General features: G+C 33.2%; 2 protein-coding genes across 4 annotated transcripts in view; one reads left to right on the top strand and one right to left on the bottom strand.

Moving 5' to 3' along the window:
• Nucleotides 1–23,263, top strand: part of LOC145296798 (signal peptide peptidase-like 3) — a 344,500-nt gene that overhangs the window by 307,843 nt on the left and 13,394 nt on the right. For all 3 annotated transcript variants that reach the window (XM_080142870.1, XM_080142879.1, XM_080142889.1), the window contains 3 exons: nucleotides 916–1,022; nucleotides 18,063–18,134; nucleotides 22,452–22,540. In XM_080142870.1, the coding sequence (XP_079998996.1) occupies nucleotides 916–1,022; nucleotides 18,063–18,134; nucleotides 22,452–22,540 (268 nt within the window). The remainder of the gene's footprint in view (nucleotides 1–915; nucleotides 1,023–18,062; nucleotides 18,135–22,451; nucleotides 22,541–23,263) is intronic.
• Nucleotides 4,098–10,535, bottom strand: LOC145296790 (uncharacterized). The gene is made up of 3 exons (XM_080142858.1): nucleotides 10,082–10,535; nucleotides 4,603–8,790; nucleotides 4,098–4,475 (listed from the first exon to the last, which is right to left on the bottom strand). Exons 1-3 carry the CDS (start codon nucleotides 10,401–10,403, stop codon nucleotides 4,144–4,146), a joined length of 4,842 nt encoding a protein of 1,613 aa, XP_079998984.1. The 5' UTR covers nucleotides 10,404–10,535; the 3' UTR covers nucleotides 4,098–4,143.

Below are 23,263 nucleotides of genomic sequence, written 5' to 3'. Positions count from 1 at the left end.
TTCTACCAGAATCGGTTGCATAACACATAGGTTACCCTACAATTCATACAAAGCTCTGCGCATCATGTAGACCAAGTTCTCTAAAACTTTGGTGTTTGGATGTATTTCCAGTGAAAACCACATTTCCTCCCTCATCTTTGAAAAGGAATGCAGACTCCATTCAGACAACTATATTGTGTTGCTGTCCACTGTTTTATGTGCTAAATTCAGATGGTACTGCATGTGACAGTAGGACTCGACCCTTCTGGGGGAAATCTCAGAAGTGTCTGTTCAAGAACTTCTACGACTTCACCATTCCCAACATGTGCACTAACCCCCCCCTCCCAACTGCCTGATTGCAAATTCATAGGCTGTTATGTGTGCAGCGCAGTTGAGAAAGACAGTAGCTGTATTGGCTGCAATACCAATGAAGTGCTGATTGTCAAACTGGTGTTCAGGCATCTATACAATATAGAATGATTCATCTAAGGGAGAGATAGAGAGAGGAGGATAAGTCTGGGAGTGATATAGAAAGTGGGGACTTGTTGGAAGGAGACGTCAAAAGGGAGTAGTCAGAAAGAGGAGCAGTTGGACGTAGATAGTCAAAAGAGTTAAAGAGAGGGCGGCAGTCAGAGAGGTGAGAAGTTTTAAAAGGACGACATTATGCAAGTTTAAAAAAAAAAAAAAACTCATCTTATTATCCATGTTTCCTGGACAATGTCTGGTAATCCTGCTAATATGTGATAAACGATACCGGAATTTTTAATGTTTTTTGTTTATTATCCAAATTGCTTTTTTCTCCTTTAAGAAAACATGAAAGTAAAAACTATTTTTAGAATTAAACGTAAAAGTAATTTTTTACATTTTCTGTTTTGCAAATCTTTTTTGTTTTTAAATTTTCATTTTACATTTTTGTAACTGCATTTTTCTTTTCAGCGCTTGGCATGGGATTGTGTGTGGCTTTCATTGCTTTAGTCAGACTTCCGAGCTTGAAAGTCTCCACACTCCTTCTCGTCGGTCTTTTAATTTATGATGTATTTTGGGTGAGTAAACGCTATCATTTTTCCATTCCATTTGCAATTCACACATTTGGCTCTGTTTGAAAAGTGTACCAAAAGTATGTGTAAGAGTCGGTTTATTAATGTTTGTCTTGAGGGCTAGGAATAAAGATGTTATATGTCAGGAAAACTAGTATATTCCTGAAGGAAATGGCAATTTTTATTTATTGTATCTGAAACTATCTTGATTAAAAAAAAAAAAAAAATAGACTATGAAAATATTATCTATTGTATTTTAAATATAGAACTAACCTAAATGAGAGAAATTGATAAGTACTAATAAATACTAACAAAGTAATATTGTGCTACATAGTTCAATACAAATAATAAAATCATATTGTAAGAGACGATTTTGTATTTACTCCTTCAGTCCAGCACTTCTTAGCAGACAATGTTCTTTGTTTTCCCCGGTTTCTTTTGTATAATCGTTTATTTTTTTTATGTAACGTATCGCTGACTTCTTTCTTCTGTGAAGAATTGCTTGACATCGAAATTACAAGTCTCATTCTCACACCATTATGACAATAATGATATTTGAAAACAGAACTATATCAACAAGAAGTTAGTCTCATATTCTCATCAAGAGTTGCTAGATTGGCCTTTTAAAGCCAAATTTTGTGAATTTGGCCATTTTTGAAGCAGCTTTCCCTTCAAAAATTGTATTTGGCTTTTTAAAACTGTAACATGCGCACTTAAGAAGGAACAAGCAGAATATTATGTAGATACTAACATAATAACATTCAATACAAGCACGAGCGGAGAGAAAATACCAACATGATATTTCAGTAACAATGATCGATACATACCATGTTTTTTTTGGGTTTTTTATATTCTTGATCCAGTTCATGTCAATGTGTGATGACCCCTCCCCCACTCCTCTGATATCCTGAAAGTCCCCTCAGGTGAGGAATTCCCTCCACTTGGTTGAGAACCACTGGTCTAAGATCTTTTTTTTTTATGGTTTGTAAGATTTCTTGGGTCATCCAGCTTTCCACTTCAAGGTCTCTGCATTTTATTATCCAAGAATCGCTCCTTGCAATATGATCAAACCAGTATAGCTGACTGATCATCATGAGCTCATCAAGCTTTGATATATTCAGCCCTGTTATTAGGGTATCAAAGCCTATATGTTTAGTCTGATTTATTTAATCCATAGGGGGGTAGATTGTTCTCATTTCATCAGCCATAACCAGATAGCAGTGTTAATTCATGTTATTATTAGTTATCATCTGTAGTAAAGATTTGAACCATCAACCTTCAGGACACTATCACTTAGAACTAATTGTTAACCAATGCCTTTAACAGTTATATCATGAGTCTATGGAAAGAACTTAAAGATTCAATCCTTATTATGGACAATAAAGACTATAAATAAAATACTACTGAATTCTATCCAGTTATGGCTCACAGAATAAGAACAATATACCCCTGTGGATTAAATAAAAGGTTAAATTTAAAATTCTGTATAGGTTCTAGAGTCTATAGATTGAGAAAAGAGACTAATTGCATATATTTGAGAAAAGGGACAAACCTTACTTTATATATCTGAGAACGGGACTAATATTTCTTGATATGTTTGATTACATAGAAAAATGCGAGCATGAAAAGTAACATGGTTAAGATTAAATTTAGAAAAGTAAAAGGACTATTTGTTAAAACTGGAAAAGAAAAAAGACATTCTAGTAAAAAAATATAATAAATTTATAACTTAAAATATTTTAGCATTAAGAATTGATTATATAATATTACATTGAATTTTTAAAATCTTAATACTGCAATACTTTAAGTTATAAATTTATTATATTTTTCACTAGAATATTTTGTCTTTTTCTTTTCCAGTTTTAACTAGTCCTTTTACTTTTCTACCATCACTACTATATATATATATATATATATATATATATATATATAATGTCAGTAAAAATGTATACGTATATTTATTACTGGCAAGAATTGTTGCATTACACTGATGATTGCATAAGCATGAAACACTAGTGTGTGTACATTTAAATTAATAATCTATTGTATATATCTCATCTGTCTGTTTAAATGTATGTATGCTTGTATATCTACCTAAAACTTTCCACAGCGGTGACAGTTTCACGAGATCGGTATCGTTTTGAAGCTCGACTCTTCAGACGACAAATATCAAAAAGTTGGCCAAAAACATTAATTCTTTAACCCTCGACTGGGCACTTTTTTACAAGGAGGGGTCGCTTTTTTTTCTTTTTTTTTTTTTGATTGACTAGCCTTAATTTAAACTTTCACCACATCTGGTTTGGCGATGCAACGTCAAAGAAGTCGCGCTTTATTTATTTTTTTTTCACGTTCTTTTCCTCCTTCACGGTATGGGTTTGAGGTTTCTTACCTATAGGCTATGGGCCCAAAGGTCAAAATCCCTCTAGATTTTTGATTCTGTGACCTCGGTTGGGGGTGGAAGAAAAAATGGTGTCAAATGAATGCCAATAGACTCCTGAACATCATATTTTTTTTCACAAGCACAAATGTTGCGCATTAATGAAAACGGCGGCCATATTTAAAGATGGCCGACAATCATCAAATAGAACATTATGACTTGCTTAAACCTTAGTAGCACACAAACCGTTAACAATACAGACATCTAGTTTAGCACATTTTATTCCCAATTTATTTCTTCATCATTTAATACATAAATATTGGACTTAATATATTTACTATGCTTCAAAATAGGGAATATTTTTCTAAAAAAGCTTTTTTCAAACATCTTATTTGAAACAACTTCAATCTTTTCTGTGGATAACTAAAGAAATAGATTTACATTTTGATATTTCTCATGTAGAGACACCTATAGTCTACCAATATTATTAGTCATACAAATCTATTGCTATATTTTGTATGTAACAAGGTCGTTTAAACCTGAGGTAGAGCTGCGATTTTGTGTCATTTTTTATACACATCAACTTGGTAAAATATACAATGTTTGTCAATTTTCATTAAAAAGTATTTTTTTGAATCTATGAATAATAACACAGATTTAAAGGACAAAAAGGCATTTTTAATGAAAGTTAAACAAACAACATGTTAGTAAATAAGATCATATATGCTTTTATTTAAAACTGATCACTGCTTATGCCACTTCATCATCATCGTCGTCGTCATCACCATCATCAGTGTCATCATCATCATGTCCAATGTTTTTACTAATTTTATAACAAGAATCTCTTGCACACTTGCACATATCTGTGCATGGGACCCTGTTTTGGAGACATGTACAAATGTTAACGTCTTTACAATGACTTTTTTTACATTTGGCAGAGCAGTTAATTAAATCCATTAAACTGTCTGGAGCAGGAAGAAGATTCATCCAATGGATTACTAAATCTCCATTTTCTATCTTCCATCCATGACAATCAGGGGATGGTATATCAGGATTTGCATGGAGGCTCCTTTTATAGACACCTGAAAAAAGAAAGAAATTAACATTAATATTGAATAATTTTCATCCTTTCTAATAAGCAAATAACAATGAAACTCCATATATTTAATTTTTACATATAATTGGAAATTAAATATTTATAAAACGTACCTGCTTGATAGTTAGCTCGCTTGATGTGTTCACTCAGGGCATCTTGATTTGGAGGCATTGTGATTTCCAATTTTCTTTGGAATCTAAACATGTTGTATCTGGCTTCATTAACACTTGTGACATTTTGTTGGCCATACAACCTGCAAACAAACATTTCCAATGATTTTGCTGTGTCTGGTTTCACATAAAATTCATTACCAAGATCACTGAATGCGTAACAAAACTCATTCTCTCTCAGTAATAAACTAAGTGCTTTCTTTTTGCCCTTTCCGTAAAATGAACTGACACTATCACATCCTGTAAAACAATGTAGACCAATCAAGGCTTGACTGACAGACTCTCCAATGTTGTCTTTTATCATCTTGATGTCTATTGTTCGCAAATTTGTTCCTCTTCCTGTGTGGAAGTATAAATGTGCGGGAATAAGATTTTGTAAAGAAACTCCAATTACAAACACATCGGTATCAGGACTCATAATGATTACATCCGTACTAGTGTTGGCTGCAAAAGAAGCATGCAAATAAATCCGTGTATCAGCTTCTTCTTGTGAGCTACAAAGTTTTGTCTCTTCTAACCGGATGACAATATCACTTGCCTCTTTTCCAGGTGAGAAGGAATGACATTTCTTGTTATGCGCCAAGAATACCTTCACTCCTCTAAGCTCTGATGTTGAAACATTAGACCATGTTTCATCCAAGAATTCTATTAAGGACTTTTTATTCTCTCCATTTGAAAGAAATTTCTTCCATTGCTGAGGAAGGAGCTGACCATGGATTCTTATCTGAGAGCTAGTAGCAGCTCTTTTATCCCTCTCGATATTTTTTATAGAGATCTGCTGGTATGTATCAGTAACAAAATGAATTTCTTTAGAATGATTCGATTTTGCCCTGTTCACTAAACTTTTCAAAATAACAAGAGCAAGATTAAGAAATGTTTTCTCTCCTTGTAATTTGTTCAAATTTAATTGGTGTATCAGCGACATACCATCCACTATATATATGCCACCTACTATAGGGTTCTCAACAATAGGATTGTTAGCATGGCTTTCTAAAGCATGAAGTAAGTTTGCTTTATTAGTTTTAACCAACGATCCATGTGAATTTGCAAGGGACAATGGTAATGGACCTAAGGAATATGACAGTAATTCTTGAAGATTAATGTTCCGGATTCTACCAATCACAACCAATCTTGCTAGGAGATTTCTATCTGCTTCCAAAGTGATATCCTTTCCGTGGACATGATGATTTGATTTTTTAGACATACTGGAGAATGTTTTTAAATTCATTCTTTTCATCGGGGCAAAAAAATCAACTTCTCTCGTTTGTAGACGCTGCCCACAGAAATTTTCAAATTCTGATTCGCCCCTTGCCTTAGCAAATTGCAGATCATTTTGAACATCTTGTGTCGCAACTAATCCTGATGCAATATGGATCAACTCAGCTGGTTCATACTCAAATGGATTAAACATACTGTTTACTGTGTCTATTATCTTTCCAATAGCAAGCTTATCATGTTTCATCCGACTGTGTAAAAGATCTGATCGTGTTCCACTTCGTTCTCCTTTGCCAGCCATAGTTTCACATTCATGGGTAATAGACCCTCTCGCATGATGGGACCATATCCACCTGTTGACGGCTCTCTTGTTTGTGCTGAAGCCTGTCATACCACCTTTTGTTTTTGAATCACGATTAGCAGTTTGTTCGATGGTTTGGTCACAAGGAATTTTAGCAAAGGCATTTGAGCTTCTTTGAACAGCAAAATCTCCTCCAATGCATTGTGTATATATCACTGGATGAGTATTAGCGAGATTAGACATCTCCAACCAGTAAACTGGAAGGTATCTGCTATAATTTACATGGTCATATGCAAACACCCAAGGTAACATCTGTCTAACACTTGCCAAGTGAAGTTCCCAGTTTGACTCTCGAATACCTCTAAGGAAAAGTAAAAGAATTTCTACAATGTCAATATAAGAACTCCAGAATGCAAAAGTTTGCTTTTTGTTGCCAACCTGTATAAATTCTTCATAGGATGATAGAAAACTTTGAAAATGTTCTCCCTTCAGAATTTCTTCATACTGAGGTCCTGGGAATGATTGTGACAAGGATGTCATTAAATGCTTCACTTTTTCTGCCTTTTCTTCAGGAATGCTGTTTAAATAGGTTGTCAAACGCATATGCTGCATTGCTTCGGCCACTAATTTATGGGCTCTAACTGCTCTGTTATAGTGTCTACCTGTGAAAACTCCATTTATTGAGCCTACAGCAACAACTTCTGATTCTATTAGAATATCTTGAAGCCCGGCATCACGAAAACGCTTTCCCAAACACCCAAGAAAGGACATTGCTGTATGAAAAGCACCAAGTCGAATCACCAATCTCTTCATGAAATATGGATTTCTCCATCTAATTAATTGTGCCTTTGAATAGATTGCTTGATCCATTACAATAACAAGAGACTCTAACTTGAGTTGATCTGCAATGTCAATGCTTTTTTTTAGAATTGTAAGGACTGTATCCATTTCTGTGGGGCTAACATCAATTACGGGTAAATAACCTATGGTAGATTTTGATGCAATCTCCCTTTTGCACAGGAGTTGGTTAAACCCAGTCCAAGATGGTAATATAATTTCACTGCCGAATTTTGTGATATAGTACGCTATATCAAGTTTTAGAGAATTTTGCAGAAATACACGATCTGAATGAAGTGAAACATGTTCAGCAAATGGTAGTGGGCCATCTTTTCTTCCACCGGTGTATGTAGCCAAATTTACTTCTGGTGGTTCCAATGTTCTTTTCCGTGTTCTTTTGAGTCCTTCTACTGCAATCTTAGATGCACACGGTTCGACTAACATATTTTGTATTATTATCCCAGTTGTGTTGTGTGTTGTTCCATGTCCAGATAAAGTTTCCTCACCAAAATCATTATTGTCCCAGACCAAAGTTGTTGGAATACCTGCCTGGATGGTGGATGGAATAGAATTTTCTCCACGATTGATTTCAAGTTCAGCTAGTGCTGTATCATGATTTAAAACCACCGAATGAGAAACACAATGTCCCAAACCATTCAATAAACCAATCACTTGGGCAGATCCAGACAGATGGCGTACAGCCATACCAAGTGATAAATGTTTTGGCATTAATGTACGTCCGTTAGAAGACAAAAATATAATGTCTTGTGAAATAGACAAAATCTTTCTATAGACGGATGCAGATATGTCCATTATTTTTTCTGTGCACAAATCTTCAGATGCCCCAACTATCCATGCAAGAAAGTTAAATAAAATATGGGGCACCATCTTTTCAGCCTCCTGCAAATTTAATGTTTCTGCTGTTGGCGGCCATAACGAAGGAGGTTTTACTTGTTGAATAATATTTCTCAGATCCATAGCTGTTATGTACAAGTTAGAAAGAGGATTTGGATCTGAGCGTACATGACTTGTTTGTTGGTTTGTGTCATTTTCTGACGACTCTGTTTCACTTGGAGTTGTGGTATGTGTTTCCTCATGGAGTACTGTTTTTTCCTCTACAAGAGAAGACACTGTAATGTCATTTACATACACGATGTCACCTTGTGATCTCATTTTAGGAGTGATGAAGCATAATTGAGGAAATTTTTTCATTAATCTTTGTTTTAAATATCCTGTTTTATATAAATGCGCATCAACTCCATGTGTTTCTTTAATCTGTTTGACAAACAAATCTTTCAATTTTTTAAGTCTCATGATTTCCTTGTTTTCGATAATCCTTGTTTGGACTAATTTCGCAAAGACCTCAAATGCTTTAGCATATGAAGTTTGCTCAGAGTGTTCGGTTTTGGTTGGTTTGGTTAAATATCGAGTGAAGTCACGGTAACATGAGTTATGATATTTCACTTCGATTGCTACACAATCTTTATTCCTTATTTGCATGAGGAGTGATTCATTTTCATTTTCTTCTGCTGCTCGTTTTAAATTAGCAGCTTCTATTGTCGAACATCTGACAAGTTTTTCCCTGTTTCTTTTGCCAGATCCTTTGCACACTATAGTTTTTACTTTTTGGCATAGTATGCAAACATCTGGTAAAATATGCTCTGATCTAGCTGGCAAAGATGGTCGATCAAAATTGGAACGAAGAACCCGTCTTTTTTTAGCTGGTGGATCATCATTTTCGGCAGTAGTCGCATCAATGTTTTCTTGAGATGGGGACCCTGTAAAAATAAATATATTTAGGAGTTTAATATGCATTTGAAATAACAAAGTATATGGAAAAGTTCAAATTAAAAATATCCAATCATTATTTCATAAATCCAAAACATTTCATTAAAAATTTAAGATTTGTTTTGTATAGTGCTGATAAAACTTCTGTGAAAAAATTGTATGTTATTAATTTACATTCTACAATTAAATCGTCTGGTGACTCATTATTAATCGGACCAAGGGATGTTTACAAAATCATGCAATATATTTATCATTGGAATTGGTAGGTAAATTCAATATGCAATGCACTTTATTTTACTAGTGAGTTACCACTTATCAAGGCTAAAAGCCACACGAGGATAAAGGTTAATGGAATAGATTGTCAAGTGACTGATTGTGGAAGTGCTAGAATCAAGAAATGGTACCATAGACAGTTGTATCTATATTTAGAATCATAAAAGAAATGAAACATTTCCAGATTAAAACCAATAGCTAAAATTATTGAAATTATGAAAACTGTTAAATAGTAACAGCATTTGGCTAAGAGCAAAGTGTACCCTTTATTCTGATAATACAGGTTATCTTTTGTTTCAGATTTGTGAAGGAGAAATCTTTCTAAACTGAGGCAATTGTAATTTTTGTTCCAATCAGAATACATTTTTGGTGAACTAAATTTTACCCACAATAAAACCCTGTTTTGTATCTATGTTCTCGTGGGGGAGGCAAGTAAATAGAAATAAACTCTAGTTTTTTTTTTTGTTTTCTTTACAAGTGAAATTTTCTAAAACAGATGCCAACTTTTATGTACATATTCAATTGTTTGAAAAGATATTAATGTAGATTAACACCCTCATTTAAATCGCTCCCTCCCCCGAGAAGAAAAAAGATTGTACAACTTAGAAGTTTACAAAAAAAAAAAAAAAAAAAAAAAAAAAAAAATTAAAAATCAATTAAATTGAATAAATATATTTTAGAATTTAGAGGTGTTGACCTTTTTTCTAGTGAAGATAAATTCTGTGCGTTTTTTTATTGGGAGAGGAGGGGGTAAATTACAATCTTGGCACTCAGACTTAGGGTTAATGGTAAAAAAAAATTAACAATAGTCTCCAGGAAATGGAGGATGATTTTCCATTAAATTTATATACGAAATGTTACTCTAAATCCATTTTTTCCTACCATAAAATTTTTCATGCTGTTCAGTTCACACGTACTTGCCTAAGTGAATAGAGGGAGTATAAGAAAAATTGTCTCTTTCCAAATACGTATCAATAAAAATAAAAATTATTAAAAGCTTAAACTTACCTTCGAAAACGTTATCAGTATTCTTTTCTAGTTTTTTCTGAATTCTTTCAATTTTCTGATAATCCGTGAAACGTGCATAACAAGTTTGGTGAAACCCAACACGAGGTGGTATTTCAGTTGAATCACAGCTTAAGTCAAAGTTTTTCGCAATTTCTGCTTGTGGTCCATGTAAACCTTTCCATTTTTTAACATATTCTAAAAAGCGCGTCCATGTCTTCACTGAAAAAGATCTAACATTCAATGTTTTAGTTGGAAATATGCACATAACGCACTCTTTTTTGTCTTTGTTTACAAACATTTCTTCTTCACTGGAGGCAGCCATATTGAATTTTTAACTCGCACTACGATGATTGTGATTGGTAGATTGTAAGGAGTAAATAAAAGAAGTATTCTGAATGGCTACTTTTTTGTACGAAGGCAACTTAACAGTTAGCATTTTTTTGTGCATTAAAATTAAAATTATTTATTAATGCACCATAATCTTGCTTGTGAAATTTTATTCCATGTTTCTTATGATTTTATACATATTATATCCAAAAATCATGCCCACCCCTTTTACATCTCATTAAAATTAAGAATTTTCACTCTGGGCCGACGGCCTACTATTACCACGTTTTTATTTTAATTTTTTATTTTAATTTTTTTTTTTTTTTTTTTTTTTTTGCTTAATACACACCTCCAAATACCTGGGCAATCCCGGGCACTCAGGCTAGTTATTATATTAAATAACCTTCATCAGCTTAAATTTTGAATAAATTAAAAAATAAACAGATAGCAGAAAATAAATTTTATTTTAACAAACCTTAAGAAACAGTAATAAATTCATAAAATTTCTATAGTGAAGTCTTCCTACTAATGTTTGCCATGCTCAACTAGGTTATTATGCTTGATCAATAATGTTAACATTAAAACATACAATAGTGAAACGGCCTTCTAATTACGTACTGGTGCTACCAGATCAGGCTGCCTATTGGCTTCCTGAGACGAAATGCACCTACATCGATTTCTGTTTTTGTTTTCTATTCTCTTTTGTAAAACTTAATTATGTTCTACAAAAACAAAATAAAAACAACAGCCCCCTCCCCTTCCCCCCTCCTTTTTTCCTTCCCTACTTCCCGGTTGACCCTGTTGGCAGGGCATTAGAATACGCCGACTGCCCCCCTGCAGAGGGTAAAAGTCTCTCAACAGGGCTACCTGTTGGCCGTGGGTGGCAACCCGTGATGTCTAGGAAAAGGATCCTGGTGGCTGAGCAACCGATGCCTAGGGAAAATAAAGGTATCTGTAGCAACACTCTACTTTGGCCTTGTACTAGGCTAGACGGGCGGTTGGAGAGGCCCGATCCAACCAATCGGCTAGTCATGTCAAGCCCTAACACTTACACTGAAAATGTCAATTATAACATCTAAAAAAAATAAAATAAAATAAAATAAAAAAAAAAAAAACTTAATCCAAAGATAATACATTTCATTACTACAAACATAGACAAACCAGTTAAGTGTTAGAAGGCGATGGCAAGGGCCAATCAATTGATGAGACAAAAACCACACAACTGCTCCCTAACTAACGTTTCTATCAAACTGGGAAAGAAGAAACTAAAAGAGGAAACAGGAAATGATGGAACAAACTCAATCAATTGAGTATATCTCTTTTGTATCCCTGGGATGAAAGGGCGAATGGGTTTCCCCCCCTAACATCTCCCAATTTCGGGCTCCGAGGAGGGTGGGGAGAAAGAGAGATGAAAATCTAAACAAACTTCTATGGATATAATAAACCCAAACAAAAAACCCAGAAATCAAAAAAATACTACAAAATCGAAAAGAACCCAATCTGACGTAACCAGCTCAGACAGTGAACAAGAATATAACTATGAAATAATTGATAAAGAAAAATACCCAAGATTCATAGTAATCGAAACCTTAGAAGGAAAAAAGATCAGCGATCTATCTCCATTCTTAATTGAAAAAATTCTGTCTCAAAACAGCAACCCAAAAACAGCAAAAAAAATGAAAAATGGCAATCTACTTGTCATCGTCGACAACTATAAAGACGCAAAAAACATCTTAGAGATGGAGAAATTCCATATCTATAAATGCAAAAGTTATGCTCATGAAAGACTAAACACATCAAAAGGTGTTATAAAAAGCCATGAATTAACCTTGGCTACAGCAGAAGAAACAGAAAATGCCCTAAGAAAACAGGGAGTAATCGATCACGTCCGAATAAACATAAAAAGGAATGGTCAAACCATACCTACAAAAACCTACATACTAACTTTCAATACACCAAAAATTCCCAAAGAAATAAAAATCGGATACATAATAGAAAAAGTAAAACAATATATACCAGCCCCTGTGAGATGTTATAAGTGTCATAAATATGGACATAGCAGAGAAGCATGCAAAGGACAGAAAGTATGCGGAAAATGTGGCTTAAAAGAACCTAACCATAATGAAAGTGAATGCCCAAACGAAACGAAATGCTCAAATTGCCAAGAAAAACACCCAACATACTCTAAAATATGCAAAATCTACACAAAAGAAAAAGAAATAGCTGAAATAAAATACAAACAAAATGTGCCCTTTCCTGAAGCAAGGAAAATAGCAAGCTCTCGAAAAAAAAAATAAACACTTACGCAGATATTACAAAAACTTCAAACCAAACAAACCAAACCCAAAACCAAGACCTACTTAAACTAATCTCTGAACTCAAAAATCTAATTGAAACTTTAAAAACTAACCAAAACGAAAACAAGAAACAAATACCAGTATCTTCGAAAACTCAGCCAAATGATCTAAAACAAGTCCCAAAGAGCAAAAAAGAACCCGAACAGCAAAAACCACAAATAAACCGTGAAAGATCCAAATCACGTACAAGGATAAAAGCAGAAGATAAAAACACAATATCTGGAAAGATGGAAACAGAACGGGAAAACACAAATCCTCTTTCCAAAAACCAAAGCAAACAAAAAACAGAGACAATATTAATCGAAAATGAAAACAAATTTGAATTGATTGAAATCGAGAGTCAGAGGAAAAAATCTAGCTCCAAAAACAAAACTGACCAGGAAGAGAAAATGGAGACTGAGGAACCAAACAGTTCAAGTAAACACAAAACAAAAACCACTCAAAACACAACAAATCAATAGAATAATAGATATAAAAACCTAAACAAAAACCAAACAGAAAAAAGAAGGAAAAAAAAAAAAAATAAACGAACTTACTTATGGAAATGAATAAAAACATCATACAGTGGAACTGCAGAGGCATAAAACCAAACTACGAAGAAATCAAACATATAATAGCACAATATGACCCCAGCATAATCGGCCTACAGGAAACTCTTCTAAAAGAAACGGACACCACCAACTTCAAAGGATACCACATCTACAATCAAACAACCAGATCACAAGCAGATAATCGACCCACAGGTGGCACTTCAATTATAATATAAAAACAGATACCACATATAAAATTACAACTCCAAACAAACCTACAAACAATAGCAATTAAAGTTACACTTCACCGACCAATAACCATTTGTTCAATATACATTCCACCTAAACATAAACTAAACAAAACCAAAATTGAAGATCTCATAACACAACTCCCCATACCTTTTATATTAATGGGGGACTTCAACGCCCATAACAAAATGTGGGGAAGTGAGAATATTAACCAAAATGGGAAAATCATTGAATCATTACTGGAATCACCCGAAGTAACTATATTTAACGACAAAACACACACATACCTTCACCCAGGCACAGGAACGACATCAGCTATCGACCTAACACTGCTCCCCTACAATATTTATGGACTTCCAATGGGAGGTACATAACGACCAGTGCGGCAGCGATCACTTCCCAATTTTTCTCAAAACCCAAGAACCTACAACAGAAGAATCAAAACCAAAATGGCGAATTTATAAAGCTAACTGAACTGAATTTAGCAAACTGTGCACAAATCTAATTAATCAAGAAATAGTTAACAAACCAGATCCTATGTTAGCTTTCACCAATACACTAAACGAAATAGCAATCAAGACAATCCCAAAATCTTCCACCAAACCACACCCAAAATCAACGCCATGGTTCACAATAGAATGTAAGCAAGCAATAACCAACAGGAAAAAAATGCTAAAACACTTCAAACAACATCCTACAAAACCCAACCTTCAAAAATACCTACAAGCACGAGCAAAAGCACGCTATATTATAAAAAAAAGCAAAAAAGAAACCTGGCAAAACTACATTTCCAAACTGAACAACAACGCGCCATCAAAAAAAACATGGGAAATAATAAGAAAAATAACTGGAAAAAAACTTGGAACACCAATAAATAATATAAGTACACCAAATAGTAGACAAACTATAGACAAAAAAGAAATAGCAAACATAATCTCAAATGAATTCAGCCAAAACTCATCATCCAACCACTACTCCCCCAAATTCCAAAAATACAAAAACAACGCAGAAAAAGAAAAACTCAATTTCACATCCAATAAAAAAGAATACTATAACATCTCTTTCACTATAACAGAACTAAAAAATGCAATTCATAAAAGTAAAGATACAGCTACTGGTCCAGACGACATCCACTACCAATTTCTAAAACACATGCCAGACACATCTCTCAACATTCTCTTACAGATAATTAACAAAATATGGTGGACTAACAATTTTCCAAAACACTGGCTCGACTCCAATATCATCCCAATTCCTAAAGCAGGAAAAGATCACTCCAACCCTACCAATTATCGTCCTATCGCCTTAACAAGCTGTATATGCAAAACAACAGAAAGGATGGTCAATACAAGACTAATGTGGCATTTAGAAAAATATAACCTCATTTCTACACACCAAAGCGGATTTAGACAAAATCAAGGTACTTATGACCAACTTATTCGGCTAGAAACATATATTCGTAACGGTCTAATAAGAAACCACCACATGGTCTCAATCTTTTTTGATATCAAAAAGGCGTATGACACCACGTGGAGATATGGAATCTTGAAAGATATTCATAATATGGGAATCAGAGGAAACCTAGCAAAATTTATCCAAGAATTCCTATCCCACAGAACATTTAAAGTATGCTTAGGAAATACAACATCAGATCAACACACACAAGAAACAGGGGTACCACAGGGTAGTGTACTATCTGCCACCCTTTTTCTAATTAAAATCAATGGTATAATCGAAAATGTTAACATGGGTTCGAAAAAACACTATTTGTTGACGACTTTTCAATAACTTGCTCATCACCAAATATGCCAACTATTGAAAGACAAATGCAACATTGCCTTAACAAAATAGACCTTTGGGTTAACCAACATGGATTTAAAATGTCCAAAAGCAAAACCACATATATCCACTTTTGTAGGAAACGAAAATACCACCTTGACCCACAGCCCAAACTAGATGGACAACTAATACCAGTAGTACAACACACCAAATTTCTAGGGATCATTTTAGACAACAAACTAAACTTCAAGGAGCACATTAACAAATTAAAACAAAAATGCTTAAAAGCAATAAATATCTTAAAAATAGTATCAAAACTAGATTGGGAAGCAGATCAAGCTACAATGCTCAAAATATATTGCTCACATATCAGATCCAAACTGGATTATGGTTGTGCCATATACAGCTCTACTTACAAATCCTACAAAAACAAACTACTAACAATACAGAATCAAAGTTTAAGACTTAGCCTGGGAGCCTACCGAACTTCTCCAATGGAAAGCCTTCACGTAGAAGCCCAAGAACTACCCCTGCACTTAAGATGGAAAAAATTAGCGTTACAATATGCAACAAAACTACAAACCAACCCCGAAAACCCAACATACAAAACTACCTTCAACTTACAATGTACAAACTCTTATTCAAGGAAACCAAAAAGTATACCCTCCTTTGGACACAGAATTAAAGAAATAATACATCAAATCAATGAAAACCCCGACAATATAATTACTCAGAAAACAAACGACAGACCCCCCATGGACATTACACAAACCAGAAACCGACATAACACTTACTACTTACAAGAAAAACATTACAAATAATATAACAAATAGAAGCAACTTTGGAGAACTAAGAGAAAAATATGCAGAATACATAGAAATATACACCGATGGGTCTAAAACTATAAACGGAACAAGCGCAGCATGCACAGATGGACAAAATCAATATCAAATAAGACTGCCCAACGAGGCTTCAATATATACAGCCGAGCTGCAGGCCATCAAAATAGCTCTCAAACACATCAAAGACATCAACGAACAAAAAGCCATAATATATACGGACTCGCTATCCTGTATCATGGCCCTTGAAGTAAAATCTAAACACCCTTTTATCACAGAAATTATACAAGAATACAATGAAATAACCGAAAAAAACAATAAAAAAAATTATAATAGCCTGGATACCAAATCATGTCGGCATTCCAGGAAATGAAAAAGCAGACAAACTGGCTAAAGAAGCCACAAACCACCAAATGGAAAAAATTAAAATATCACACACAGACCTAAAAAGAAAAATCAACGAATATATAGAAAACATGTGGCAAGAGGAATAGAACAAATGCACTGCAAACAAATTGCATGAACATCGACCAATAATTAAAAACGAAAAACAAAAAATTTTTAAAGGAAGAAGAGAAGAAATTGTACTAAACCGAATAAGAATCGGACATACAAAATTAACTCATTCCTACCTAATCAAAGCGGAGGAAACACCAAATTGCACACTCTGCAACCAACAACTAACAATTAAACATCTACTGACAGAATGTAGAAAACACAAACACACTCGGAAGAAATATTTTAAAACAACGAACATTAGAAAAGTGTTCCAAGAAGTGGAACCCCAACAAATCATAAACTATTTAAAAGAAACAAATGTATTCAAACTCCTATAAAGTAAACAAGTAAAATTCAGTTTAGAAAAACAAATCTCTTACAACTAAAACAATTTTTCAGAAAACCTAAAACATCTTGCTTCAAAAGATAAACTTTTTCAAGAAACTTAAAAATTTTTTACAAGAAACTGAAAATCTATTATATCAACAAAACTTTTTTGGCATTAAATGACTCTTAGAGGTTGAAATGCCGTTAAACAAATACACTCACTCACTCACTCTAATTACGTAGGCCACACTTGGCTAGGTTTATGTTTGATCAACAACATTAACATTACAACGTGACTATAGTGGAACAACCTTCGTCTTATGGAGATCACGCTTGACAAGGTTATTATTTTTGACCAACAAGGTTAACATGACAATAATGGAACGGCCTTCTATTTATGTAGGCTATGCTAGACTAAATTATGCTTGATCAACAGCATTAACATAACAACATAACATTCGTGGAACGGCCTCTTATTTATGTAGGCCACGCTTGACTAAGTTAATTTTCTACATTGGCACAAATCCGGGGGGGGAGGGGACTTTCCTTTTTTCTTTTTTTTTATCTATCTTGTTACGTCATCATCTTCTCCATTCCCAGCCGATTTGAGGTAGCGTAACAGATTTGGTTGTTATGGTAATAAACAGCCAATCAGAAAAACGTATCTCCGTTTGTAACCGATTCTGAGAACTTTTGAACACCAGTAATTTTATGACAACTTTTTATTTTACTTAACGAAAAAAAAAAAAATTTTTTTTTTTTTTTTTTTTTTTTTTTTTTTTGCGAAATATAGCTGAGAAGGTCACTTATGAACTGTAAAAATTGTTTGAAATTTAGTCGCAAAATGAGTGAGTGGTGAAGCTTAGAAGCAGTTCTAAATTAGTAAAACTAACACTACCATCTTTTAATGGTAAATGGACTAATCCTACTTTATATATTTGATAAATGGACTAACTTTACTTTATATATTTTAGAAATGGATGAACCTTACTTTATATATTTGATAAAAAGAATGACTCTATTAAATGTGCCATCAGTGAATAAAATCTGAAATGCTTTTTTCATTTCATTTTAGGTATTTTTCTCATCGTATATATTTAGTACAAATGTGATGGTGAAAGTCGCAACCAGACCAGCAGAGAACCCAGTAAGTCAGCATTTTTAATTTCTGTTATTGTTGTTTTTTTTTTGGGGGGGGGGGGTTATTTATTTATTTTTTTGATCTCATTTGACTCTTTCAATGAAAATTAAAATTAACCAGTTGCACCTTTTTGAATATTCTCACAGAATTAAGAATATATGTAGTTCACGTAAGTAGTATTTACGACCTACTTATGAGGGAAAGATAAGTTTTACAGTGTGTGTTTTAGGAATGAGGATGGCCCAGAGCCTGAATAAGGCATCTAGGACCAGTCTTTAGATGGCGTTCAGAATCTCCATAACATTATCTAACAAATGAGACTCCACCTTTTAACAATAAATTTATTACTTGTTACTGGGCGACTTAGTATTTGTATATTTCAAAGATGACGTCACAATGTGTCCAATGGTAAATTATTTTATACAACTTTACCTGATACAAGTTTTGAATGCTGTTGTCAAATATATTTTCATCTGATATCAGAACAATTCATGTCGAGTAATGTCAAAAATGTTCTCAAAAAGATACTAGCACATCATGTGAATAATTTCTATTGCTACTGATCTAGTTTAAAGTGAAAATTTTGATGAGCCAGGATCGCTGAAAAATGTCAAGTTAATAAAAAGAAGACAAAGTATATAAGTGAATGATTAAAAAAAAAAAAAAAAAAAAATTTATAAACAGACTATTTAAACTCCCCAGACAAATGACACCATAATTGTTAGCTTCTGGGTGGACAAATAACGAGAGTGATCTAAATAAAATAAAATAAAAGAATGGATGTAGCCAGTTGCAGTAGTCAGCTGAGAATAACTAAAAGAAAAAAAAAACCCTGGACATTTAAGATTCCTGATCCAAAGTAGATATATTGAAGAGACAGAGCAGATAAGGTTGTATTATACCAGCTTACCGAGAAAATCAGAGAATCAACAACAGTGTTGGACAAAGAAGATTGTAATTGCGGCCAACATGTCTGAAAAACGATCAGAAGACATTTGCGTTACTGATTCACAATGTATCACACACACACACATCTCTAGCACAACTAGGCTATCTCTACAACTTGTTTGTAGCATAGCACAGCCACTGAGACAATCATTAAATCACGTAAGTTTGGTAATATCAACACAGTACTGGTAAAATAACAACTATACTAATCTATCAGTACTGTTTATTTTGAATTACAAAGTAGAATATTTAGAATCTGGAATACAATTCCATGTGGTACTAATACCAGGATCACTTTTATTCCAGAAGAATTGACTACTTGTAAATTTGTGTTTGCTTGAGACAACACTACTAAGAAAGACCTGTCTTCAAAATATTACAAACCTTTTAAAGTAATTGGCCATACAATCAATACTTATGTAAAGTAAGCACAAGGTGAACAATCTCAATTGATAGAAAAAAAAACAACAATATTCTTGGAGTGCAACAGCGATCGATCCAACATAGAATTGATTTATCACCAAATTCTACCGAGCTTATCAATGCAGCATCAGATAGGCATGTGGAGCACTATATATGTTTTCTGTCTTTTTTTATTTATTTAAAAAAAAAATTTTTTTTTTCGCTAGACGAGTCTTGTTGGTATTTTCTGATTTTGCTTATAATAATTATGCACTTGCGTAGTTCTCTCATTAAGAATGGGAATTTGAAAAAAGGTGTGCATATACAGTGACTTGGTCTTCTCATTGACTGTAAGACCAATTCCTATAAAACAAAGCCCAGTCCTCATATAGATAAGGACACAAGTGAAAATCACAATTCCAAATAAAGTAATTGAAAAACTCTTGGATGTGCTTGCGTATCTGGTAAAAATAGGTATCTCCACCAAAAATTAAGGCAAATTTATTGAGTAAAAAAAAAAAAAAAAATTAGTTTTATGAAATTTTGCCCATCCGCTATTGATAAGAACAAAACTCCCATAAAGCAGGGGGAGATAAGTCAGTCTGTCATTTAATCAAGTAATGAATGGTGGATGGGTAAAATATAAAAACAAAACGTATTTTTATCTTTAATTAAAATTCTATTCAATAATTTTTTCAAATTTCTGGTGAGGATAATTATTTTCTCATGACACATAAGTATAATAAAGAGTTTTTACTTGAAATGTGATTTTCACTTGTGTCCTATACTGTATAAGCACTTAAATTCCTTTTATAAACGACAATATGCACTAATTTCGGTAACCTACACCATTGGGTGTAGATTGCGAAAAGTTCAGGCAGTGAAGAAAAGAATTTAAGCATGAAAGTTTGGCTGCCTAAAGTACTTTCTTAGAGCAGTACATCTTCATTGAAGGTAGCCTCGTTTCTCAGTCTAATTGACTGAGACAGGAGATATGAGTTTCTTAGTTGATGCCAGGAAGCTCTGTGTGTGACTATTGTGTAAATCCCAAATGGTTTGGAATTACTTTCGAAGTTCTGCACATAGATTTTGTGACCAAACTACTTTGCAGGGGCTGCTTTCCGCAAGAAGAAAGAAATGGCGCCGTGTTTATGATTGCTACACATGCATGATTTAACCAACCACAAAATAACACCTAGTTGAAAGTGACCCAATGTTGGATTTTGTAGGTGCTATTTGGATGTGTAGGCATCAGCCCATTTTAAGACTAAATGTGATGATAGTGAGGCAAACAAGAACGCAATGGATATAAGTAGTCGAAAAAGAGATGCATACAGTTAGGAAAGCATTTTTAGAAGTTGCGTGAATATTGTTCCACAAGAGTCTCAAGTTTTTGTGCTACAAAGGATTTTTTAGTTACTTACACACACTATATTGACCAAATATATGTATATGCAAAAAAAACCCTGAAATCTAGAAGTTTCTAGTTTGCACAATTGATGCATTTTTTTTATGCAAATACCTTTGTCAAAAGCGTATGCATAATCTGAAATGTCTCAGTAAATGCTAGAATTACATTCTTAGTCAATTTTACATTTGGGTGGTCATTAACATTTTCTTTTCTAAAATTGGTTTCTGGTAATTTTCCATGTTTAAATTTAAATCATGTTTATGAAGGGCAGTCAAAAGATGTCGCAACATTTTAAATCACTGTTATTTTAACATACCTAGGTCAAGGTTATGGAAAAGATGAAAGTTAGACATTTGGCAATAGTTTTGATTCTCATTGTAGAGAATTGCTATTGGGCCCATATTGTAGCCAATGAAGTTCCATATCTTATATGACTTTGATTATAAGTTCAGTCATGGTCAGAATTATAACTTCCAATTTTTCCAAATTTGATATAGTGATCTGATGCTTTTTGATAACAATATCCCCATGCAAAATTTAATTCTGATGCAGTATTTTTGAGTTATCAATATTTCCATGACATAACTTCAGGAATATTAATATGTTATGGAGAAATAAGGCCTAGATATGTCCTATCCTTACATTGTCAGACAGATATACAGTCGCGTGACTGACTTGTTTTTTATTTTTGCTTGTTTTTTTTTTTTTTTTTTTTTTTTTCTTGTTGTTTGTTTTTTCTTGTTGTTTGTTTTTTCTTGTTGTTTGTTTTTTCTTGTTGTTTGTTTTTTCTTGTTGTTTGTTTTTTCTTGTTGTTTGTTTTTTCTTGTTGTTTGTTTTTTCTTGTTGTTTGTTTTTTCTTGTTTGTTTTTTCTTGTTTGTTTTTTCTTGTTGTTTGTTTTTTCTTGTTGTTTGTTTTTTCTTGTTGTTTGTTTTTTCTTGTTGTTTGTTTTTTCTTGTTGTTTGTTTTTTCTTGTTGTTTGTTTTTTCTTGTTGTTTGTTTTTTCTTGTTGTTTGTTTTTTCTTGTTTGTTTTTTCTTGTTTGTTTTTTCTTGTTGTTTGTTTGTCTGTTGTTTGTCTGTCTGTTTTTGTTTGTTTTTTTGTTATTTTTGTTATTTGTTTTATTTATTTTTCTTATTTGTTTTCTTATTTGTTTTCTTTGTTGTTGTTTTCTTTGTTGTTGTTTTCTTTGTTGTTGTTTTCTTTGTTGTTGTTTTCTTTGTTGTTGTTTTCTTTGTTATTGTTTTCTTTGTTATTGTTTTCTTTGTTATTGTTTTCTTTGTTATTGTTTTCTTTGTATTTGTTTTCTTTGTATTTGTTTTCTTTGTATTTGTTTTCTTTGTATTTGTTTTCTTTGTATTTGTTTGTTGTTGTTTGTTGTGGTTTGTTGTGGTTTGTTGTGGTTTGTTTGTTGTGGTTTGTTGTGGTTTGTTGTTTGTTGTGGTTTGTTGTGGTTTGTTGTTTGTTGTGGTTTGTTGTTTGTTTGTGGTTTGTTGTTTGTTTGTGGGGTTTTTTTTTTTGTGTTTATTTGTTTTTTCAAACTTTAATTTTCTTTTCTATTCCAGGTTGGACTCTTTGCTAAGAAACTTCACTTAAGTGGTCTCGTACGAGATGCTCCAAAGTTGTCACTTCCTGGAAAGTTAGTCTTTCCAAGGTGAGAAGCACCTTTGTACTGTTTTTTCACAAAGATACCAACCTATTTATAAAATCGATATGTTACTTGTGTTGATAAATAGATTTCTTATTCTAAATCTCATGAGAATCCCTGCAATGATTCTGAAATTGTAGAACAAACAAACTTACAAATATAAATAACTAGCTACACCTAGCTGACATTGTCTGGTGTTCACTGAAATAATTCTAGTTTGTAATTTGTTAAATTTATGCAAAGAAAGAAATAAAATTTTAGTTGTAAGGGATACAACAGCAAGCAGTGATAACATGTTCGCAACCACCTCCACCAGCATTCAACATGTTGCTGAAATAACAGAAGGTGGTACCTTTTACATCAACTTGCGCGACAGCTTGACCATTAATAAATTAAATGCTGAACATTTGACTGCCAGACAATATAAAATGTTCAGAACTGGAATTGGAGTAGGAGAAAATGTATTATTCTGAATTCGAACATTTTAAAATTTTAGAAGCCACAGTTAAACATTTAAGCTAATTCCTCTAAAATATTCTTTTTATTACAACTGACAGACCAATTTTAATAAATCTTGACCATGTAAATTTAAAATAGTTAAAGTCTAACTGTACCTATCTGGTGTTGGCAAAGTTATAAAGACTTCATTTCAGTTTTTGATTTTTATTTGATTCAACATCTTTTAAAACTGGTGCAGAAAAAGAAATAAAATTTTAGTTGTAAAGGAGA

Source organism: Euprymna scolopes, chromosome 2 (assembly GCF_053919585.1).
Source record: "Euprymna scolopes isolate OS-2025 chromosome 2, ASM5391958v1, whole genome shotgun sequence".
Taxonomy (NCBI): domain Eukaryota; kingdom Metazoa; phylum Mollusca; class Cephalopoda; order Sepiida; family Sepiolidae; genus Euprymna; species Euprymna scolopes.
Note: the sequence above shows the minus strand (reverse complement) of the source record. Positions and strands in the feature narration are given on the sequence as shown.